The sequence below is a fragment of the Propithecus coquereli genome, unplaced genomic scaffold (genome assembly GCF_000956105.1).
Source record: "Propithecus coquereli isolate 6110/MARCELLA unplaced genomic scaffold, Pcoq_1.0 Scaffold358, whole genome shotgun sequence".
Lineage (NCBI taxonomy): Eukaryota > Metazoa > Chordata > Mammalia > Primates > Indriidae > Propithecus > Propithecus coquereli.
The window spans coordinates 1375781-1398660 of NW_012149263.1; the positions used below are offsets into that span (position 1 = coordinate 1375781).

The 22880-nt window shown below is 59.0% G+C and overlaps 2 protein-coding genes across 2 annotated transcripts; one reads left to right on the top strand and one right to left on the bottom strand.

Moving 5' to 3' along the window:
• The first annotated feature begins 17 nt into the window (after window positions 1-17).
• On the top strand, window positions 18-19873 carry KMT2B (lysine (K)-specific methyltransferase 2B). Its single transcript, XM_012651627.1, has 37 exons — window positions 18-380; window positions 1510-1582; window positions 1824-3850; window positions 4093-4206; window positions 4314-4464; window positions 4758-5037; window positions 5214-5269; window positions 5514-5792; window positions 6116-6210; window positions 6463-6561; window positions 6687-6800; window positions 6950-7096; window positions 7200-7295; window positions 7785-7902; window positions 8426-8539; window positions 8850-9034; window positions 9110-9199; window positions 9290-9394; window positions 9525-9598; window positions 10136-10251; window positions 10348-10439; window positions 10521-10658; window positions 11390-11548; window positions 11787-11907; window positions 11984-12062; window positions 12164-12324; window positions 13452-13679; window positions 13759-15052; window positions 15142-15231; window positions 15309-15418; window positions 17769-17906; window positions 17988-18062; window positions 18164-18341; window positions 18640-18747; window positions 18868-18951; window positions 19070-19199; window positions 19286-19873. Exons 1-37 carry the CDS (start codon window positions 18-20, stop codon window positions 19559-19561), a joined length of 8157 nt encoding a protein of 2718 aa, XP_012507081.1. The 3' UTR covers window positions 19562-19873.
• Window positions 19874-20464: 591 nt separating this feature from the next.
• On the bottom strand, window positions 20465-22721 carry IGFLR1 (IGF-like family receptor 1). Its single transcript, XM_012651617.1, has 5 exons — window positions 22670-22721; window positions 22345-22580; window positions 21582-21775; window positions 20910-21282; window positions 20465-20829 (listed from the first exon to the last, which is right to left on the bottom strand). Exons 2-5 carry the CDS (start codon window positions 22499-22501, stop codon window positions 20504-20506), a joined length of 1050 nt encoding a protein of 349 aa, XP_012507071.1. The 5' UTR covers window positions 22502-22580; window positions 22670-22721; the 3' UTR covers window positions 20465-20503.
• Window positions 22722-22880: the final 159 nt, after the last annotated feature.

The following is a 22880-nucleotide window of genomic DNA, read 5'->3' on the forward strand; positions in this document are numbered from 1 at the left end:
CCTCTCACGGTGCCAAGATGGCGGCGGCGGCGGGCGGCGGCAGTTGCCCCGGGCCTGGCTCCGCGCGGGGCCGCTTCCCGGGCCGGCCGCGGGGCTCCGGCGGGGGCGGGGGCCGCGGCGGACGGGGCAGCGGGGCCGAAAGAGTGCGGGTAGCTCTGCGGCGCGGGAGCGGCGCGGCGGGGCCGGGCGGAGCCGAGCCCGGGGAGGACACGGCCCTGCTCCGTTTGCTGGGGCTCCGCCGGGGCCTGCGCCGGCTCCGCCGCCTGTGGGCCGGCCCGCGCGTCCAGCGGGGCCGGGGCAGGGGCCGGGGCCGGGGCTGGGGCCCGAGCCGGGGCTGCGTGCCGGAGGAAGAGAGCAGTGACGGTGAATCCGACGATGAGGTGAGGCGGTCGGAGGCGTCCCCAACGCCAGGCGGGGCGGAGGCCAGGGACTTCCAGGGGTCTGGGTTACCCCGAGGGGTGGCGTGGGCAGGTGGGGTCCTCAGAGCTCCTGCGGTGAGATAGGGACCCTAGAAATAGGCAAGGAAGGAGGTAGGTTGCATGGAGCTTTCAGTGGAAAGGGCCTCTGAAAGCGGATAGAGAAGTCCCGGCTGCAGCTGGGCACTTGGGCCCGAGGCAGGTCCTGCTGAAGTGTCCTGGGCTGATCCTTTTCTGTACTTGGCAAAGCTAGAGCAGGAGAGGTTTGGGTGAGGAGGCAATGTGGACTGCATGCCCGACCGGTGGTGGTTGACAGCAGCAGCGTGGTTTTAGTGGACCGAGACGAGAACTGTCTAGGCTCTTACCTGGAGGCTGCTCTCCTGGGCCTGAAACCTCCCTGGTTTCACCAGTGCCCCAATTCCTCTTCTAATCTAAGGTAGAGTGGTGGAGGGCTTCCTCTTTGGGCACTGGCTGAAGAGGAATGGAGTGAAAGCTGAGACTGGGCACTCTGGCAGGTCTGAGTTCAGCTCAGACCAGGATTTATCCCTTAGCCTTTCAGAAAAAAGGCAGAAAGGTGTGGGTTGTGTTACTTAGGACAGTTAGTAACCACCTGAAGGCTCAGAGTGAATCCCGATATGACAGGCCATTTGATTCCCCACCTCCACTCCCCAAACACACACACCCCGCTTGGATGTCCCTATTCCCATCTTCATTCAGGAAGAAACTATGCCAAAAGGGTGTAAATGGAGGTCCCACTTTTTTCTGAGTTGGACTGTGAAGGAATCTAAGTGTAGGGCCTACTGCCTTCACTGAAGAGATCCTGTTATGTTCTCTTCTGGGTCAGCAAACCACTGATGGCTGTGCTGGTGTAGTCTGGCACCGGGTTTGGGGTACAAAATACTTTGTCCCTCCATCCCTAGGGAGAGACCCTTTTTTCTACCCCTCTGGCTTTTGAGTCTTTTTAGTTCTTCGAATAGGTAGGGTTACATTGAGGGGGAAACTGGGGCTGTTCCTCGATATCTGAGTCACAGGTGGAACAAGGGCTTGGGCACTGACTGCTGTTTCTCCCCTCCACCCTGGTCCCCTAAATTAGGAGTTTCAGGGTTTTCATTCAGATGAAGATGTGGCCCCCAGTTCCCTGCGCTCTGCGCTCCGATCCCAGCGAGGTGAGTGTTGGGGGAACTCTGCCTCTATAGCTTCACAGGGGAACATTATTCTTACCCTTTGTGTCGGCTCTTCCCCATCCAACTAGTCTCCATCAGCTACTGAGTGTGTTCTGTGTTTAGAGTCCAAGCTAGGCTGGGCAGTGGGGGAAACAGCCAAGTAAGACTTAGTCCCTGCTCTCCTGGAGTGCCTTAGTCTGCAGAGCCAGCTTGACCCATCTCCCCACACCTATTCTCCTTTTAGGTCGAGCCCCCCGAGGTCGGGGCCGCAAGCATAAGACGACCCCCCTTCCTCCTCCTCGCCTACCAGATGTGGCTCCTACCCCCACAAAGACCCCTGCCCGGAAACGGGGTGAGGAGGGCACAGAACGAATGGTGCAGGCACTGACTGAACTTCTCCGGCGGGCCCAGGCACCCCCACCCCCCCGGAGCTGGGCATGTGAGCCCTCCACCCCTCGGCGGTCTCGGGGACGGCCCCCAGGACGGCCAGCAGGCCCCTGCAGGAAGAAACAACAAGCCGTAGTGGTGGCAGAAGCAGCTGTGACAATCCCCAAACCTGAGCCCCCACCTCCTGTGGTTCCAGTAAAACACCGAACTGGCAGCTGGAAGTGCAAGGAGGGACCTGGCCCAGGACCTGGGACCCCCAAACGTGGAGGACAGTCTGGCCGAGGAGGTCGTGGAGGCAGGGGCCGAGGCCGAGGCGGGCTTCCCCTTGTGAACAAGGTTGTTTTAAAAGCCAAAAAAGTGAAGATGGAACAATTGTCTTTGGGACTTGAATCAGGTCAGGGTCAAGGTCGCCACGGGGAAAGTTGGCAGGATGCCCCCCAAAGAAGAGTTGTATCTGGACAGGGAGGGGGCCCCTGCTGGAAGAAGCAAGAGGAGAAGCTGGAGGAGGAGGGAGAGGAGAAGAAAGAAGAAGAAGAAGAAAAAGAAGAAGACAAGAAGGAGGGAGAAGAGAAGGAGGAGAGAGCTGTAGCTGAGGAGGAGATAAAGGAAGAGGCAAAGCTGCCGTCACCACCTCTAACTTCTCCAGCCCCTTCACCTACTCCACCCCTTCTACCCCCCTCAACATCTCCTCCACCCCCACTTTGCCCTCCACCACCCCCAGTGTCTCCCCCGCCCCTACCATCCCCTCCACCACCTCCTGCCCCAGAGGAGCAGGAAGAATCCCCTCCTCCTGTGGTCCCAGCTACGTGCTCCAGGAAGAGAGGCCGACCGCCCCTGACTCCCAGCCAGCGGGCAGAGCGGGAAGCTGCTCGGGCAGGGCCAGAGGGCACTTCTCCTCCCACTCCAACCCCCAGCACCACCACAGGAGGCCCTCCAGAAGACAGTCCCACCGTGGCCCCCAAAAGTACCACCTTCCTGAAGAATATCCGGCAGTTTATTATGCCTGTGGTGAGTGCCCGCTCCTCCCGTGTCATCAAGACACCCCGGCGATTTATGGATGAAGACCCCCCCAAGCCCCCAAAGGTGGAGGTCTCACCTATTCTGCGACCTCCCATCGCCACCTCCCCACTTGTCCCCCAGGAACCAGCACCAGCCCCCTCTCCACCACGTGCCCCAACTCCCCCTTCTACCCCAGTCCCCCTCCCTGAGAAGAGACGGTCCATCTTAAGGGAACCCACGTTTCGTTGGACCTCGCTGACACGGGAGCTGCCCCCTCCTCCCCCTGCCCCTCCACCTGTCCCCTCCCCACCCCCTGCCCCTGCCACTGCCTCCCGGAGACCCCTACTCCTTCGGGCCCCTCAGTTTACCCCAAGCGAAGCCCACCTGAAGATCTACGAATCGGTGCTTACTACTCCTCCTCTTGGGGCTCCTGAAGCCCCCGAGCCAGAGCCTCCTCCCGCCGATGACTCTCCAGCTGAGCCTGAGCCTCGGGCAGTGGGCCGCACCAACCACCTCAGCCTGCCTCGGTTTGCCCCTGTGGTCGCCACTTCTGTTAAGGCCGAGGTGCCCCCTCATGGGGCTCCAGCTCTGAGCAGTGGGCAGCAGCCTCAGGCTCAGCTACAGCAGCCCCTGCAAGCCTTGCAAACCCAGATGCTGCCCCAGGCACTGCCACCACAGCAGCCACAGCTACAGCCACAATTACAGCTGCAGCCACCACCGGCACCACAGCAGATGCCACCACAGGAAAAAGCTCGGATTGCAGGCCTGGGTTCCTTACCGCTGTCTGGGGTAGAGGAGAAAATGTTCAGCCTCCTCAAGAGAGCCAAAGTGCAGCTATTCAAGATCGACCAGCAGCAGCAGCAGAAGGTGGCGTCCTCAATGCCGGTGAGCGTGGTGCTTCGGCCAGGCCCCTGCACCCTGTCCATCCAGCCTCAGTTCTCTGCATCTCCTTTATCTCCTCCCTCCCTAGACCCTGTACAGCACTGCAGGGAGCCCTCAGAACCAGCCCTTCCCGCATCCCCCGGGTTCCTGTGTTCCTTCCCTGGCTCCTTCCCTTCCCTACACTATTCCTCTGTCCCTCTCTTTCCTCGCTTTCCGGCCCCTGACCCTGTTTATTCCCCTACCAGCTGAGCCCTGGGAGGCCAATGGAGGAGGCCGTGGGGACTGTCAAGCAGATCTCAGACAGAGGTTCTGTGAGGTCTGAAGATGAATCGATGGAAGCGAAGAGAGAGAGACCCTCGGTATGCAGGGGGAGGAGGGCCCTGAGAAGAGGGCTGGTTGGAGGAGCAGGGCCGCAGGAGCGCAAGGAGCAGCTCTCCACATGTGTTGCTGGTTTCTCCTTCTCCAGGGCCCCGAGTCCCCTGTGCAAGGCCCCCGCATCAAACACGTCTGCCGTCATGCTGCTGTGGCCCTGGGTCAGGCCCGGGCCATGGTGCCCGAAGATGTCCCCCGTCTCAGTGCCCTCCCTCTCCGGGATCGGCAGGATCTCGCCACAGAGGGTAGGAGGGTGCTGTGTTGTGGGGACACTTGACAGATGTGTCAGGTTTGGGGATGAGCAAGTGGACCAAGAGGCCAGGAGAGGGGGCCGAGTCGGGTGCTGGGGGTAGGCGGCAAGTGGTTGGAGCACTAAGTCTTAGGCAAAGCAGGTTGATTTGGGGGCACTTGAAACCTGTTACTTTGGGAAAGTGGGAGCCAAAGAGCAATTGAGTGAGATCTGCGGGAGAACGGGGAAACAAGAGAATGCTCGGCAGCTTGGTGGCTCCATCTCCTCCTCTCGCGTCTGCTGCAATAGATACGTCATCAGCGTCTGAGACCGAGAGTGTCCCGTCACGGTCCCGGCGGGGAAAGGTGGAGTCAACAGGGCCTGGGGGAGACTCAGAACCTGCAGGGTCTGGAGGGACCCTGGCCCATACACCTCGGCGCTCGCTGCCCTCCCACCATGGCAAGAAAATGCGAATGGCTCGGTGTGGACAATGTCGGGGCTGCTTACGTGTGCAGGACTGTGGGTCCTGTGTCAACTGTCTGGACAAGCCAAAGTTTGGGGGCCCCAACACCAAGAAGCAATGCTGTGTGTGAGTAGCCGGGGTGTGGCCTCCATTCCCCTCATGGTTGCCAGCCACCCAGGCCTCCTGCCCAGCTCCTCTTCTGCCCAGCCAGAGCAGCGGGGTTGGCATCCTTGTGGAGAGCTTCCTCTCTTCCCCTAGACCACCAGTCCCCTACCCTGGTGACGTGCTGCTCCCCTCCCCAGATACCGGAAGTGTGACAAGATAGAGGCTCGGAAGATGGAACGCCTGGCAAAAAAAGGTAACAGGGTTTAAGGAGTGTTTGTTCACCAAATCTTACTTAGATTTTCGGTGTGGAGGAAGCCATGTTTCTTTGCTCTCCTCCCTCGTCTTTGCAGTTTACCACCTTTTCTTTTTCTTCTCCATCGTGTGCTTCCATGTCTCTCATATTCATCCTCTTCTGCCCCCCTTTCTGGCTTTTCTCTGTCCCGATGCCCCATGTCCCTGGCTGAGCTCAAATCCTATTAAGTCCCCTGTTCCCACAGGCCGGACGATAGTGAAGACGCTGTTGCCCTGGGATTCCGATGAATCTCCTGAGGCCTCCCCTGGTCCTCCAGGCCCACGCCGGGGGGCGGGAGCTGGGGGGCCCCGGGAGGAGGTGGTGGCCCCCCCAGGGCCCGAGGAGCAGGACTCCCTCCTACTGCAGCGCAAGTCAGCCCGGCGCTGCGTCAAACAGCGACCCTCCTATGATATCTTCGAGGATTCGGATGACTCAGAGCCTGGGGGTCCCCCTGCTCCCCGGCGTCGGACCCCCCGAGAAAATGGTGCGAACCATTTGATGCTTTCTCTGTCGTGCAGTTGGTCCTATGTCTTTTGTGTGGAAGGGACGATGCTTCCAGACCCAGGGCTCTGTCAGTCTGATAGAGAAGGTGGCTGAGGGTAGAGGTGGAGGCAGTTTCAGTGGACATGCGGGACTGGTGTGTGAGGTTGTCGGCGAGCTTAATGAGCAAGGCCGAAGAGCCATCCTAGTGGGTCTTGGTTAGTTAAAGAAGCCTTGGGAACCCTAGTAACATTTTGGGATTGTAGAAGAAGAGGGAGAGTGGGACACGGAAGGGGAGAGACCTCACTGCTCGTGTGTCCCGCCTAGAGCTACCAGTACCAGAACCTGAGGAGCAGAGCCGGCCCCGAAAGCCCACCCTGCAGCCTGTGTTGCAGCTCAAGGCCCGAAGGCGCCTGGACAAGGTGAGCACGGCCCGCTCTGAGAACCTCAAGCCCTGCGGCAGGCACAATTCCTGCCTTCCAGGAGCTACCTGCCAAGTCAGAGTGCCAGGCACACCTGAGCGTAGTGGTGTGTCCGCTGCAGGGGACAGCCCCTGAGGGATGAGGCAGGCCTTGTCTGTCTGGAGAGCAAAGCGGGATCTGGGGGCAGGGCAGTGAGGAGAGGAGTCTGGGTGGGGCTGGCAGCCTCTGACCACCACCACCATCCCTCCCTAGGATGCTTTGGCCCCTGGCCCCTTTGCTTCTTTTCCCAATGGCTGGACTGGAAAACAGAAGTCCCCTGATGGTGTGCACCGAGTCCGTGTGGATTTCAAGGTAAGACATGGAGTGGGGCAGGTTGGAAAAAACTTCTTGATTATGTCAGAGAAGCCAGGGCTTTAAGGATGGATCTGACTTGTGTTCCTGGCTGCTCTTCAATCTTGTGTCCTCTCTTCTCCCAGGAGGATTGTGACCTGGAGAACGTGTGGCTGATGGGTGGCCTGAGCGTGCTCACTTCCGTGCCGGGGGGGCCACCAATGGTGTGCTTGCTGTGTGCCAGCAAAGGACTGCATGAGGTTGGATCTCTGCCTTTTTTCCCAGACCCCCAAGTCTTTGTTGGCCCTTACTGCCTACTGTCTTAGGCCCCTCAGCTGGGTCTCATCTCCTCCTGGCCTTCTGGCCTCACGCTGTGCCCATCATTCACTCTCCCCCACACCCACCTCAGCTGGTGTTCTGCCAAGTCTGCTGCGACCCTTTCCACCCATTCTGCCTGGAGGAGGCCGAGCGGCCCCTGCCCCAGCATCATGACACCTGGTGCTGCCGTCGCTGCAAGTTCTGCCATGTCTGTGGACGGAAGGGCCGGGGATCTAAGGTTTGGGACCAGGGGCCAGCCTGGGGTGGGTGGAGGCAAGACGGAGGGGGTAGCCCTATGCCAGTAGGTTTTCCCATCTCTGTCTTTCTCCCACATCCAACAGCACCTCTTGGAGTGTGAGCGCTGCCGCCATGCTTACCACCCAGCCTGCCTAGGGCCTAGCTACCCAACCCGGGCCACACGCAAACGGCGCCACTGGGTGAGAGATGAGGCCCACGCCCCTTGCTTTGGTGTTCTGATTAATAGCACCACCACCCCCAGACTTGCTCTAGGCTGGGCTCTCGGGAGGAGTGGGGGTCGGGGATCCTTTTGAGAATTTGACAAACAACAATTCCTCTTCAAAAACTTCACATTTATTCAACCCCCCACTGTTAAATTTTACTGGCTAAAAAAAAAAAAAAACAAAACATAGACAACATTTTATATGCAGATTTGTACACAGTGGTTTCAGGAGCTTATGCATTCTGTATTCCCAGGCTCAGAGTTTCCTACTCCAGCCTGATACCCACTCTGCCCCACTCTTTGTCATCTCCCTTCTCCTTCCCCGTCTCTCCAGCACGTCTCTGCTCCTCTTATCTGTCCTTCCCTACCTGTCCTGAATACCTTCTCCTCCTCCTTGCCCTTCTGCCCCCTCATGTTGCTCCAGCCCAGTGTCTGACTTCCCCATAACATGGCCCTGCTCCCCCAGATCTGTTCAGCCTGCGTGCGCTGTAAGAGCTGTGGGGCGACTCCAGGCAAGAACTGGGACGTCGAGTGGTCTGGAGATTACAGCCTCTGCCCCAGGTGCACCCAGCTCTTTGAGAAAGGTGGGGACCTGGCAGGGGAACTGGGCCCTGGGGGGCCAGAGGGGAATGGGCCAGGCTCCTAGGCAGACAGTTAGAACAGATGCTTTTCTTGTGGCTCTCCGCTTTCCAGCCACAGAATTTCTTCAGGGTACTCTTTCACAGAACTCCATCCTGTATGTAAAACAGAGGGACGCAGAGCCCCTCTGAGGGGAGTGGGAATAGAGAGCCTGGGACCCCACCGTCTTGCTCTCTGAGGCACCTTCTGGAACCTCAAGTCTTCACTGAGCGGTGTGAAAACCTGGGCTATCCTCGTTTATTCAGGCAGCCCATTTAGTCAAGCCTCATGTTTTGTGAGGTGTTGGGGCTGCCGAGTTAGAAAAGAGGTTTCTTTCTCAACCAGCTTTTTGGGAGTGGTAGGGACCCAAGATGCATAATGGAGGCAGCCCATGGAGCAGTCAAGGTACAGTTGGCCCCTGAACAAGGACTCTGAGGGGTAGGTAGCAACCCCGGCCCCTCTCACTCTCCCTCTTCCTTTTTCCTCCAGGAAACTACTGTCCAATCTGCACACGCTGCTATGAAGACAACGACTACGAAAGCAAGATGATGCAGTGCGCACAGTGCGACCACTGGGTGCACGCCAAGTGCGAGGGGCTCTCAGGTGAGCAGGCGGAGTACGTGGGCTGCAGCCTCAGCCCTGCGAGGATCCCGCCCCCACCACAGGCCAGTAGAGCAGCAGTCCCCAAGCTTTTTGGCACCAGGGACCAATTTCATGGACTGGGGTCGGGAGAGGGTGGTCCGGAGCCCAGGCGGTGATGGGCAGCCCATTTCCTAACAGGCTGCAGGCCGGGGCTTGGGGACCACAGCTGTGGAGGACAGCTGGCCTAAATGTCCTTGGTGGCCTAGGAGCTTCTGGGAGCCCTCACATCCTCTCAAACCATTTTCTCCTTTCCTGCCTTGGCTGTTCCTAGACGAAGACTATGAGATCCTTTCAGGACTGCCAGACTCGGTGCTGTACACCTGTGGACCGTGTGCCGGGACAACACAGCCCCGCTGGCGCGAGGCCCTCAGCGGGGCCCTCCAGGGGGGCTTGCGCCAGGTGCTCCAGGGCCTGCTGAGCTCCAAGGCAGCAGGCCCACTGCTGCTGTGCACCCAGGTCTGGAGGGCCCGGGAGGCAGGACAGGGTGGGGCCAGGCCCAGCACTAGCCCTGCTGACTTCCCCTCTTCACAGTGTGGGCAGGATGGGAAGCAGCTGCACCCAGGACCCTGTGGTCTACAAGCCGTGAGTCAGCGCTTCGAGGAAGGCCACTACAAGTCTGTGGTGAGTGGGACGCCGGGGGGGTACAGGTGGGCAGCAGGAGGAGAGGCATGGGGCTGAAGGGGGCTCAGACCCTGACAAACCCCCTTACAGCACAGCTTCATGGAGGACATGGTGGGCATCCTGATGAGGCACTCAGAAGAAGGAGAGACCCCAGAGCGCCGGGCTGGAGGCCAGATGAAGGGGCTCCTACTGAAGGTGAGTCCTTCGGGGATGCCTATCGGGAGGTTTGAACGGTAGTGGTGGGGGGACTGGGTTCTTCAGACCGTACCCCTGCTGACTCTCCCGGGGAAGCCAGTTTTTCTCATCCTGTGAACCTACTCCCCAGCTGCTAGAGTCTGCGTTCGGCTGGTTCGACGCCCACGACCCCAAGTACTGGCGACGGAGTACCCGGCTGCCAAAGTGAGCAAGGCTGGGTAGCAGGAGGGGCAGCGGGGAGTGAGCGCAAAGGCAAGGGCACGTGGGAATGCAGGGGTCAAGCTGGGCTGAGAGCAGAGTTAGGGTCTGGAGCTGGAGAGGGGGTGGTGGAAGCAGCGGGAGATTTCCCGATAGTTCTAGGCTAGCAAAGCATTGCTCCTGCCTTGTGCAAGGCAATGTTGGGGACACAGCAGTGAGCAAGTGAGAATGGAGGGGCTGGGCAAACTTTGATGACCCAGATGATCAGGGTAGTGATGGGGAATCCCAGAGGATTGTGGGAGCCCAGAGGAGGCACCTGGTAGGGTCTAGGGATCAGGGAAGGCTTCCTGGAAGAGGTGACACCTGAGCTGAGATGTGAAGGAAGAGTATTCCAGGCCTGAGGAACAGCATTTCATATGTCAAAGGCGGCACAAGAGGGCCTGGCTTTTTGGGGGGACTGAGAGAACTTCCACGCAGAGAGAGGACAAAGGGTGTCTAGCTACTTTTGTCAGATGTATCAGATGCTGACCTGCCTGTCCACAGCGGAGTCCTTCCCAATGCGGTGTTGCCCCCATCCCTGGACCATGTCTATGCTCAGTGGAGACAGCAGGAACCAGAGACCCCAGAATCAGGGCAGCCTCCAGGGGATCCCTCAGCAGGTACTGGGAAGCGGGGGCTGGAAGCCAGGGCCCCTGCGTGGGTGGGCCAGGCTCCAGAGCTTGATTCGTGGCCCTCCCTTCTCACGTCCTTTCCAGCTTTCCAGGGCAAGGATCCAGCTGCTTTCTCGCACCTGGAGGACCCCCGTCAGTGTGCGCTCTGCCTCAAATACGGGGACGCGGACTCCAAGGTGAGGGCTGCTGTGTGAAGCCCCAGGTGTGGGGCCTGGTCTCTAGAGCCCCCCATCACGCCACTCCTCTTCTGCCCCCAGGAGGCAGGGCGGCTCCTGTACATCGGGCAGAATGAGTGGACACATGTCAATTGTGCCATTTGGTCAGCCGAGGTGTTTGAGGAGAACGACGGCTCCCTCAAGAACGTGCATGCCGCTGTGGCGCGAGGGAGGCAGATGGTGAGGCGTGGGGCTGCACGCGGGGCAGCCTCGGGGTCTCGGTGCGGCCCCTTGTTCCGTGGAGACAACTCTTATTTCATGTTCCCTACCCGGGCGTGTCCTTTCACTGCTGATCCTAGACACCTTTTTTAGTTGTCCCAGGGCTCTGGTGCTGATAGCCGCTTTTTTCTTATTTGTGCCCTCTGGCCATAATCTGGGCGTGAAAGCCGGGAGACTGAAAGTTAGAAGACCTCTTTTTAACTGAACCTGTGCTGGAGGCTTCCGTACAGGGCGGCATTTAGCTCTTACTGTGTCCCTGTGAAGTGAGGTGCTCCTGGGTTAGAATTCCTGTGCTCACCAGGGTGGGACCTGGGCCGGCACTGGGGAACACCTCAGGCTCTCTGTCAGGAATCGGGGTGACAGGCAGAACTGCTGTGGGGGCAGTCGTGAGGATTGAATACAGTAATCCAGGTTCTGCATTACAACTGCGTGAGAAAGATGGCGAGTGACGTTCAGCGAACGTCAGCTGTGACTATCTTTCTCCCTACTCTCCGCTTCAAAAAATCCGAAAGGCTTTTGTGTGCCCCTGGCCCTGGATGCAGGTGGGGAAGAGGTTATGTTTGGTGAGTGCTTCTGCTGCCTGAGGTTCTGGGCCAGACAGGGACCAGCGCGGGCTCTCAGAGCCAGCGGTGCTCAGCATCACACCCTGCCCTGTCACCGGCGTCCCCCCTGAGCAGCCCCTCCCGCCACAGCGCTGCGAGCTCTGCCTGAAGCCTGGAGCCACGGTGGGCTGCTGCCTCTCCTCCTGCCTCAGCAACTTCCACTTCATGTGTGCCCGGGCCAGCTACTGCATCTTCCAGGACGACAAGAAAGTTTTTTGCCAGAAACACACGGACCTCCTTGATGGCAAGGTGGGCCAGAACTGTTGGGGGATAGTCCCCATTGTTCTCTTTTCCTCTTCCACTCGGGGAGCCCATGGCCCCTGAGGCCTGGCCCCTCCTGCTTCTCAGTGTCTCCTCCTCCCGTGTTCTCCCAGAGTCCTTTAGGCCAAGCCCCTGACTGTTCAGACCTTGCCTACAGAGTCTTTCCCTGGCATCTCCCTTGCCACCCCGCCAATCCAGCAACCCTCATTTGTCACCCACCTCCCAGGAGATCGTGACCCCTGATGGTTTCGATGTTCTCCGCCGAGTCTACGTGGACTTTGAGGGCATCAACTTCAAGCGCAAGTTCTTGACGGGGCTTGAACCTGATGCCATCAACGTGCTCATCGGTAAGCCACTTGCTTTCTACCCTCGTCTCCCCGACCTCTCCCAGCCTGCCCTCCTGACCTCGCCTTTTCACCACAGGCTCCATCCGAATTGACTCCCTGGGCACTCTGTCTGATCTCTCCGACTGCGAGGGACGGCTCTTCCCCATTGGCTACCAGTGAGCAGTCCAGGGGTGATCAGTAGGGTTGGGGGACTCCAGGGCTCGATCCCATTTCCCAAATTGTCTTGACCCTCTTGTCCGACCCATCCATCTGCCAGGTGTTCCCGTCTGTACTGGAGCACAGTAGATGCTCGGAGGCGCTGCTGGTATCGGTGCCGAATTCTGGAGTATCGACCGTGGGGGCCTCGGGAAGAGCCTGTTCACCTGGAGGCAGCAGAGGAGAACCAGACCATCGTGCACAGCCCCGCCCCTTCCTCAGGTATGGCCTCGGTGCTGCTTCGCTTTCTTCCCTGAATGCTGCTCTCCCTAAACCTCCTTGGTTACCCTCCAAAGCCTATTTCCCTCTCCCCTCAAGAATCTCCAGGACACTTGCTGTTCTTTGGTTCATGGTACCGGTAATAACAGATAACTTTTTGGCTGTACGTTACGTGCCAGGGGCTGTGCTCAGCATTTCACAGGAAATGAGGAGGGGAGAGCACTGCTACCTGCTTGAGGGGGTTAGTGACTTGTGGACAGCTGTCGGGAGCAGAGTGTTCACGGCTCCCTAACTTGGAGCCCCACGCTCACGTAATGCTCCCCAGCCCTCTGACGAAGGTACAAACTCCTTGGTGCTGCACCTCGAGGGGGGATAGACACTGTCCATGGTAATTCAGTAGTGGAACCGGGATTTGAGCCTGGGTCTGCTCAGTTCTCAAGCTGGCACCTTTGCAGCCACGCTGGCAGTGAGGACTGTAGCTGAGAGCTGGATGGCAAAGAGCGAAGAACGGGCTTGGAGATTAGTAGAGAGGGAGAGGTCATCGTGGGCAGAACATGAGGCGGAAGAGATTTGGATTATGTTTGTGGATAAGGGATTTATTCCAGGTTGGAGCATGACAAGAAGTGGAGAGGGGAGGAGGGTGCACCCATCCTGACTGGAAACAAGGGAGTGTTGGGAGGAGGAGGCAGAGATCAGCTCGCAAAGATTGGGTGGAGCCAGGCAATGGAGAGCCCCAAGCGCCGGGACGGGCCGGCCGTGCGTTTGATGTGGCAGGGATGCACGGAGCAGGTAGGAAAGCGGTAGGACTGGCTGTGCTGGGGAAAGGGCACTGCCCTCCCGGCATGTGGGGCCTGGAGCACAGAGAGAAAGTAGGCAGCCAGGAAGTGGGAAGAGAGCAAAGGACAGGCGAGGAGAATTCCTGAAGGGACCCCGACCCAGGTGTGTGTGGAGGCGTTGCAGATGCCACGGGTAGGGTTTGGGGCCTGGGTGGTAACTGGAAACCAGTGCATGTTGTGACTGGGTCCGGGGCCTGGGAAGGCACAGTTGCTTTAAAAGAAGGGAGACGTGATGAGATGCTCTGCTGAAGAGCCGCTGCCACCCCGGTGCAGCTTTCCTTCTTGCCTCTTCAGAGCCCCTAGATCATGAGGACCCCCCACCAGATTCAGATGCCCTTATCCCTGGAGCTCCTGAGCACCATTCGCCCGTTCAGAACCTGGACCCCCCACTTCGGCCAGATTCAAGCAGTGCCCCTCCTCCAGCCCCCCGCTCCTTCTCAGGGGCTCGAATCAAAGTGCCCAACTACTCGCCATCCCGGAGGCCCTTGGGGGGTGTCTCCTTTGGCCCCCTGCCCTCCCCTGGTGAGCACTTGGGAGCATCTGGGGAGGGTGGGGCAGGGGAAGCCAGAGCTGCTGGCTGACTCTGACCCTTTCCCCACAGGAAGTCCATCTTCTCTGACCCACCACATCCCTACAGTGGGAGACCCGGACTTCCCAGCTCCCCCAAGACGCTCCCGTCGTCCCAGCCCCTTGGCCCCGAGGCTGCCACCGTCACGGCGGGCCTCCTCTCCTCTCCGAACTTCCCCTCAGCTCAGGGTGCCCCCTCCTACCTCAGTCATTACAGCCCTCACACCTACCTCAGGGGAGCTGGCTCCCCCCGGCCCAGCCCCATCTCCACCACCCCCTGAAGACCTGGGCCCAGACTTTGAGGACATGGAGGTGGTGTCAGGACTGAGTGCTGCTGACCTGGACTTTGCAGCCAGCCTGCTGGGGACCGAGCCCTTCCAGGAAGAGATTGTGGCTGCCGGGGCAGTGGGGAGCGGCCATGGGGGCCCAGGGGACAGCTCAGAGGAGGAGGCCAGCCCCACCACCCGCTACATCCACTTCCCTGTGACTGTGGTGTCTGGCCCTGCCCTGCCCACCGGCGCTCTCCCTGGAGCCCCCCGCATCGAACAGCTGGACGGAGTGGATGATGGCACAGACAGTGAGGCTGAGGCCGTCCAGCAGCCTCGGGGCCAGGGGACTCCTCCTTCAGGGCCAGGAGCAGGTCGAGCTGGGGTTCTTGGGGCTGCAGGGGACAGGGCCCGACCTCCTGAGGACCTGCCTTCGGAAATTGTAGATTTTGTGTTGAAGAACCTGGGGGGGCCTGGGGAAGGAGGTGCTGGTCCCAGAGAGGAGTCACTCCCCCCAACACCTCCCCTGGCTAATGGCAGCCAGCCCGCCCAGGGCCTGCCCCCTAGCCCAGCTGACCCCACCCGGACATTTGCCTGGCTCCCTGGGGCCCCAGGGGTCCGAGTATTGAGCCTGGGCCCTGCCCCTGAGCCCCCCAAACCTGCCACATCCAAAATCATCCTTGTCAACAAGCTAGGGCAAGTATTTGTGAAGATGGCTGGGGAGGGTGAACCTGTCCCACCCCCAGTAAAGCAGCCACCTCTGCCCCCTACCATTCCCCCCACAGCCCCCACCTCCTGGACTCTGCCCCCAGGACCCCTGCTTGGTGTGTTGCCAGTGGTAGGGGTGGTCCGCCCCACCCCACCCCCACCACCCCCTCCACTGACGCTCGTGTTGAGCAGTGGGCCTGCCAGCCCACCCCGACAGGCCATCCGCGTCAAGAGGGTGTCCACTTTCTCTGGCCGGTCCCCGCCAGCACCTCCCCCAAACAAAACCGCCCGGCTAGATGAAGATGGAGAGTCCCTGGAAGATACCCCCCAAGTTCCAGGGCTTGGTAGCAGCGGGTAAGTGTGTGTAGAGGCTGGAGAGGCAGGTAAGGGAGGTGGCTGGGTGGGAGAAAGCGGCTCAACCTGGTTCCTCCCCACCAAACCAGGTTTAGCCGAGTGAGGATGAAAACGCCCACAGTGCGGGGAGTTCTCGACCTGGATCACCCTGGGGAGCCCACTGAAGAGGAGAGCCCTCGGTGAGAGGCTGGGCCCATTTGCCTGGAGGCTATGGGACCTCTGTCCCTTCTTCCTCCTGACAGGTCTTTCCTCACAGGTCCCTCCAGGAACGGTCACCTCTGCTGCCACTTCCAGAAGGTGGTCCTCCTCGGGCCCCGGATGGTCCCCCAGACCTGCTGCTTGAGTCCCAGTGGCACCACTATTCAGGTAGGGACCAGCCTTTCCCCTCACTGCTTCTCCCTGTGCTCAGCTCAGCTGGGTGACCGACAGATGTAGAATTGGTCCACTTCAAAAAAGACCGCACGCCCAAGACTAGGCATTAGAGTTACAGAGATGCCAAGTCTGCCAGGGTCAGAAGGCTAGGGACCTGGTAAAGCCAAAGATGAAGTTCTGGGATCGTCCAGAGAAGATGGAGCCCACCTAGGACCCCGATGAGGGGCAGGAACAAAGGAAAGAAGATCAGAAGAGAGTGTGTCCCAGAGGCCAGGAGAAGGGAGTAGTCAGCAGTCCCAGCTGCCACAGAGAGTGGGCAGGGAGGATGTTGTGTCCGAGTCCAGAATTGAAGACAGTGGTTAAGGAAGCCAAAACAACCCCGGGCACCTCGCCAGAAAGTTCAGCTTAAGGATCAGGAGGAGGTGGGGCAGCAGGTTAGAGATGTTTGGTGTGAGGGCTGAGCCAGCAGAGCCAAAGATGAGGGGGAAGGGTGGTCGTGGGTGGCAAACGAGGCAGGAGGAGGCGTGGTGGCTGATGTCGAATAGGTGACCCTGAGACAGGGAAGGAGGTGAGGCAGGTGCATGTGCAGAGACCTTAGTAGGCAGGGTGGGGGCACTTGGAGCAGTTTGGCTGATGCACTCCACGAAGCTGGGAGTGAAGTTCTCTGCTGGTCACTGAGGACGGGGGGACAGCGAGTGAGCTATGGCCAGGTAAGTTTGTAGTCGAGCAGCCTGAGGCTCAGAATTTGTTGTGGCCCAGTCCTGTCCAGATGCTGGGGATTTTCTTACTACACAGAGCTTAGCAGCTGAGCGTGCAAATGGCGTGAGGTGGACTGAGACTGCTTAACCGAGAGGCTGCTTTTGGGGTCAGAGATGGCATAAGGATATGGCAGTGACCGTGGCAGACAGGTTGCCACCCTTAGGGACCATACCACACCGTAGGAGGGAAACAGACACGTGCATTAGCAAGTGCACAGCGGATTAGAACGAGCTCCGTGAGAAGGCGAGCAGTGAGAGTGCCCGGGCGAGGCCGCCGCAGTCAGTCCTGCTGTGTTCAGAGTGGAGGTGAGGGTGGGAAGAGGGGTAAGAGAAGAGGAAGAAGTCGTTAGAGGTGAACTCTGGGGCACTGAGGGCTGCAGATGATGTGAGTCACACAGCAAGAGTCCAGTTCCGAGGATCACTGGGGAGGGTGTGTGGGCAGGTTGACTCAGAGAAGTGATGTGGGGAAAGTGTGGCCACGTGAGTCCTGTCTGTCCTAAAGCAAGTTCCACTCAGACTTTTGTGCCCCTCCCACACCAAATACAATGCTCAGTCCTCAGCCTACTTCCTGCGCGAGCCAGCAGCAGCCTTCGGTGCAGCGGATCCCTCTCTCCCTCGAAGCACTTTCTTCCCTGCCTTCCAGGACTCCACATTCTCCTCTCACCTCTGCTCATGCCGCCTCATTGGCCCAGCCTGTCAATTTCGATGTGTCCCAGGGCCCTGGCCTTGCCTTCTCTATCTACACTCCCTTCCAGACGCTCTCTTCTAGCTCTGTGGCTCCAAATCCCATGTGTATTCCCATAGTCTCCGCATCGCTCTTTCCAGCCTCCTGCGTCCTGCTGCCTGCTCCCCATCTCTACCAGCGTGTTGCAGGGGGAGGTTTCCTAAGAGCCATCTCAAAGTCAGCGTGTCTCAAACTGAGCCCTCGGCCTTCACCTCAAACTCATTCTTCCCTTGCCCTCAGCACCTCAGTCAGTGGCAGTGTAATCCTTCCAGTTGTTCAGGCCCCAAACCTCAGAGTTGTCCTTGACCAACCCCCACCTCTCTCGCGTCTACACATACACATCAGCAAATCCTGTCCGTTATGTCTTTAAAATCTATTAACCCCTGAGAAATCCCTTAAATAGCTCATAAGGTACAGTGTACTTGGCTCTGCGCATGCGAGCCTGTATAATATATATGTAACACCTAACAGAAATTTGCTATTTATCAAAAAACTTGTATAAAATATAATTCTCCAGTATTTTTAATTTTGGATGAGAAATAGAATGATGATGGGTAGATGGGCGTTTATGGTAGACTGGGTTTGAGTGAGCCACAGGTGTGTCCTGCAGAGCCAGAACACCCCAAGCCTCCACGGAGTGCTCTTCCTGCCAAGAAGTCCTGCAGCAAAGGAACCGCAGGCGCCTTAGAAAAAATCACGTCCATTCTGCCGGACTCACTGGGCAATTGGAGCAGGAGGAGGCCATTAGATCCCAGCGTCTGTGCCTGCGGGGAGGGAGAGTGGTGTCTGCTGGCAGGACAGTGGGGAGCAGGGGGCTTTTGAGTCCAGGAAGGGTGATCTCTTACTCTGACCTTGGGACCAGGTGAGGCTTCAAGCTCTGAGGAAGAACCTCCATCCCCGGAGGATAAAGAGAACCAGGCCCCAAAACGGGCTGGCCCACATCTGCGCTTCGAGATCAGCAGTGAGGATGGGTTCAGCGTGGAGGCAGAGAGCTTGGAAGGTAAGTTGGAAGTAGCAGAGGCAAGGAGAGAAAGTGTCCGTCAAACATCCTGACTGTGCTCTGGCCCTGCCCTCTCCCCAGGGGCATGGAGAACTCTGATTGAGAAGGTGCAGGAGGCCCGAGGGCATGCCCGGCTCAGACACCTCTCCTTCAGTGGTAAGTGATGGGTCCACAGGGATACTGGGGGGCTGGGGTGACTCCCCAAGGGCAAGATGGGCCTTCCATGTGACGGGTGTGTCCTCACGTTCTCTCCTCAGGAATGAGTGGGGCAAGGCTCCTGGGCATCCACCATGATGCGGTCATCTTCCTGGCAGAGCAGCTACCTGGGGCCCAGCGCTGTCAGCACTACAAGTTCCGCTACCACCAGCAGGGAGAGGGCCAGGAGGAACCGCCCCTGAATCCCCATGGGGCTGCCCGCGCTGAGGTCTATCTCCGGTGAGAGGTCTGGGGGGTGATGCCTAAGTCAGGAGAGCCCCATGGGAGGTCTCAAGGGTGGGAATTAAGTCTGTACAGATTGGAAACTGAGGCCTGGGAAGGAGACACTAGGCCACTCCAAGAATTATTTCTAGAGTTTACATCGGAAGAATGAACCCCACCCATTTCCCCTTTTGCTGTGTCTTCAATAGCATATTCCTCCTACCCCACAGCAGGCCCAGGTCAAAGAACGGGTAGGCAGCGTCTCCTTGAAGGAATGGCAATGAACCTCCTCCCTCCCTTCTCCCCCCGCCTGCAGGAAATGCACCTTTGACATGTTCAACTTCCTGGCCTCTCAGCACCGGGTGCTCCCTGAGGGGGCCACCTGTGATGAGGAAGAAGATGAGGTGCAGCTCAGGTCAACCAGGTATGATGAGGCAAGCTGGGGTGCTGGGGGTGGTCTGGAAAGGTCCTAAGGAGGGTGACCAGGGGTGAGAAGGGTCATTCTCGGGGCACTAGCCTGTGTGACACTGCTGGTCCTCACCAGACGTGCCACCAGCTTGGAGCTGCCCATGGCCATGCGCTTTCGTCACCTCAAGAAGACGTCCAAAGAGGCTGTGGGTGTCTACAGGTTAGTGGGGTTGGGGGGAGGATGCCCCTTGGGTGGATGGATAAGTACACTGGTGGGGGGCTGCCTGGTTTCTGCCCCCCGACCCCCTGAGCTCCCCCTTGTTCGTCTTACCCTGCAGATCAGCCATCCACGGGCGAGGCCTGTTTTGTAAGCGCAACATTGATGCTGGCGAGATGGTCATTGAATACTCTGGTATCGTTATTCGCTCCGTGCTGACTGACAAACGGGAGAAGTTCTACGATGGGAAGGTGGGCTCGCAATGGCAATGAGGTGGGTGAGGCGGGGCCAGCCTATGGGGACAGAGCACCTGATTCCTGCCACCCTACCTCTGTAGGGTATCGGGTGCTACATGTTTCGCATGGATGACTTTGACGTGGTGGATGCCACAATGCATGGCAATGCGGCCCGCTTCATCAACCACTCATGTGAGCCCAACTGCTTCTCTCGTGTCATCCATGTGGAGGGTCAGAAACACATTGTCATCTTCGCCCTACGCCGCATCCTGCGTGGTGAGGAGCTCACCTATGACTACAAGTTCCCCATCGAGGATGCCAGCAACAAGCTGCCCTGCAACTGTGGCGCCAAGCGCTGCCGTCGATTCCTTAACTGAGGCCGTGGCCGCCCACCACGACCCCTCACACCTCCTGCTGCCATCTTGCCCCAGCATGGGGGCTCCCTATTCCTTCCCAGAGCATCTCACTCCCACCCTCATGTTCAGGGTGAATGTGGGCATGCAGGTGGCAAGGGCCCTGCCTCTACCCCCTCCAGCCCACCCAGCAATCGCCCCCTTCCTGCCCTGGGGGCCCAGGATGTAGATATTGTACAAAGGTTTCTAAATCCCTTCTTTTCTATGCACTTTTTTATTTAAGAGGGTGGGGTCCCTGGTGGGAACCCCCCACAATAAAGTCTGTCGATGTTTGGAGAGGTTGTCTTCCCATTTTTTAGGGTGCTGGGGGCAAGTAGAAACTCTCACTTCTCCATACCCCACACCCATCCTGAGCCAAGGAAGTTTGTCAGCCTCAGCAGGTCGGTGAGAGGCCATCATTCAGAATTAGAAGTAAATTGTGGGGACTGTGAAGGATTCAGAACAATAAATGTTCTACATTTTTCAACTTAGAACACAGCTCTGAGTGCCTGTGAATGTGCTCTCCTAGGGCTAGCAGGGCTGTTTCTCAGAGAAGACTCTGGTTGCTCAGAGGCATCTAGGGCCAACTCTCCCACATGTCAAGTGTGTATGTTGGAATGGGCCCTTCTCCTGGGAGGAAGGGGAATGAGAATGTCTTTTGGGCCCAATTAAGATTATACTTGGTGTGGTGGCTTACACCTGTAATCCTTGCACTCTGTGAGGCCAGTGTTGGAGGATTGCTTGAGCCCAGGAGTTCCAGGTTACAGTGAGCTACGATCGTGCTACTGCACTCCAGCCTGGGCTACAGAGTGAGACCCTGTCTCAAAAAAGAAAAAAAAGATACTTCAAGGCCCCTTAGTGAGGACCAGAGACAGGCATTTATTTCAAAAGAAATGTTATCGAGCACTAGGCTTAGCAAACCCCAGCTCAGCCAAGCTTGGCCAGCACCTGCAGCGCATCTGCCCGCCCTAGCTGGGCCAGGTGTGCACCAAGCTGGCCGAGAGAGGCAGAAGGCTCCCTTGCCACCACCATCTCAATCAGAGCCCGCAGCGGTGAGCGACTTGGCCGCAGTGAGTAGGTGAAGGTAGACCAGGTAGCAGGCATCCCGTATCTTGCGGCCAGGTGTCGAGTAGTGCCACAGGACGTGCCCCCACCTGGCCCAGGCTCAGGGTCCAGCAGTATAATCAGTTCCTCCAGCACTTCCAGCTCATCAAGGAGGCGCGACAGGGGCTGTGACGCCAGGCTGGGCAGCTCTGGGAGATGGAGGGTTGAGTAAAGGGGGAGAAGGCGGGCTTCCAGTCCACCTCCCTCTTCTGGGTGCCTCCCCACTAACCCTTGCTCAGGAGTGGAAGCAGAGAGACCTCCTTCCCTGCCTTCCCTGTCTCCAACACCTCCAGGCCGCCTGGGGAAGAGTACAAGGAGGAGAGGGTGTGGGCATTGGGGCCTCCACAAACCAAGCCAAGAGGGGGAAAGGAGACAGCTTTACCCTTGGGCTGGCAGAGGTGCGTCCGCAGAGCCAGCAGGAGGATCACTATCACTGCCCAGGTCAGGAGCAGGACCAGGATCAAGGGCAGGACAAAACTCGGCAAGGCCTCCTGAGAGACGTCGCACTCAGATGTCTGCGAGCAACTGGAACTCGCTGGGGAGCTAGGGCCGCTCGGTTTTCCAGGTGTCAGCGGGCAGTACCCCTTGGTAGGGACCGGCCTCTGGAACAGGAGGTCAGAGTAAAGCGGGAGGCCACGCTCCACTCCTGCCCCCTCAGCCCAAACCTCTCATCCCTTATATCCTTCGATGGGGCCAGGTCCCCTGCCTGATCCAGGCCCCCAGCCCCAACCCCTCAAGGTTCGCCACCTGATACTGCTGTGGCCCAACCCTATCCTCTTAAATGGGGCTACACCCTATCCCTAGAGCCAGACCCCGCCCCTCCGATCTCAAACCACGCCCTCTCATCCCCGCCCCACCTCGGGCTAACCCTCTCCCCCGCCCTTCGGAGTCCGACCAGCACCTCTCTGCAGCGCGACCGGCTTCCAGCCCGGCTCAAGGCGGGAGTGGCTGGAGTGGAGGCCGTGGTTCCGCCGCCGCAGGGGCCACATAGTTCTGCGCCGTCGGGGTTGCACCGCCCAGGAGAACACTCTTGGAACGGGTGCGTTATGAGATCGCCGTAGTCACTGAACCCGCAGTTTTCCGCAAACTCGTAGTCTAGTGGGAGACTTGGACTCCAGTGTGGCCTCTGCCTATCCCAGTGGGCCCCGCCCCTTCGTGCTTGCCCAGCCTGTCAGCGTACGCCCCGCCCCTTCGTGTTCGCCCTGTCGGCGTACGCCCCGCCCCTTCGTGCTCGCCCGGCCTGTCGGCGTACGCCCCGCCCCTTCGTGTGCGCCCAGCCTGTCAGCGTACGCCCCGCCCCCTCTCCGCACAGGCCCCGCCCTTTTCACTACCCTGTGCTGGTTCTCCCTTTTTATTCCGCTCCCATCCTGCGCCACGCTCCGCCCACGCCCGGATTTATCCACCTAAAGCCCACTCTTTCCTCGCGGCCCCTATCCCGCCTCTCAGGCCACACATCTTTCGTTATTGCCCTATCGTAACCCACGCTGTGCCCTTCCGCACAGGCTCAGCCGGTCATCCCCGTCTTACCTGCATAAGGCCCACCGACCCCACCCCTGCGCAAGCCTCACTGGCACGTCCCCCACACACCTCGCAGTTCCCCAGCTCCCTGTCACACCCACTCGCTCCTCCCCGACTTAAGCGTATACCCAGCCCCGGCTTCTCACCCGGGCAGGGGGGCGGCCCGAAGCGCTGCAGGCAGCTGCTGCAGCACTTGTTGTCTGGGTTCCAGTATTCAAGGCGGCCGCAGTACTCGGAGGCTTCCGGCCTCGCCGCCCGGGCCACTAGCAGCACGGCTGTCAGGAGGAGGCGCCTGGGCCCCATGTGGCTGGGGACTGAAGCCTAGGGGACCTCGGTCGCGGGACTTCCAACCACAGCGCCTCTGTCGCACTTTCCAGGGAGCCTGGGCAGAAGGACGCAGTGTATGTGGGATAAGAGGATTCCCAGGCCCGTCTGGCATTGTGGAGAATTAGAACCGTTATTAGAAGTTACCCGTAATCCTAGCTACTGAAGAGGCTGAGATTGGAAGATCGCTTCAGCCCAGGAGTTGGAATCTGCAGTGAGCTGATAACGCCACTGCACTCTAACCTGGGTGACATAACGAGACCCCGTCTCTAAAAAAAAAATAGTAAAGCACTTTGCTGGATGCGGTGGTGAGGCTGAGACAGGAGGATGGCTTTAGCCCAGGAGTTCAAGGCCAGCC

Excerpts from the sequence above, each read along its gene's own strand:
- KMT2B (XM_012651627.1), top strand. The coding sequence starts at position 18 with ATGGCGGCGGCGGCGGGCGGCGGCAGTTGCCCCGGGCCTGGCTCCGCG. Across the intron at positions 5,270-5,513 it reads GGAACGCCTGGCAAAAAAAG|GCCGGACGATAGTGAAGACG; the intron begins GTAACAGGGTTT and ends CTGTTCCCACAG. Across the intron at positions 11,549-11,786 it reads CGGACCTCCTTGATGGCAAG|GAGATCGTGACCCCTGATGG; the intron begins GTGGGCCAGAAC and ends CCCACCTCCCAG.
- IGFLR1 (XM_012651617.1), bottom strand. The coding sequence starts at position 22,501 with ATGGGGCCCAGGCGCCTCCTCCTGACAGCCGTGCTGCTAGTGGCCCGG. Across the intron at positions 21,776-22,344 it reads CGGGCCGCCCCCCTGCCCGG|ACTACGAGTTTGCGGAAAAC; the intron begins GTGAGAAGCCGG and ends GTCTCCCACTAG. Across the intron at positions 21,283-21,581 it reads GCCGGTCGCGCTGCAGAGAG|AGGCCGGTCCCTACCAAGGG; the intron begins GTGCTGGTCGGA and ends CTCCTGTTCCAG.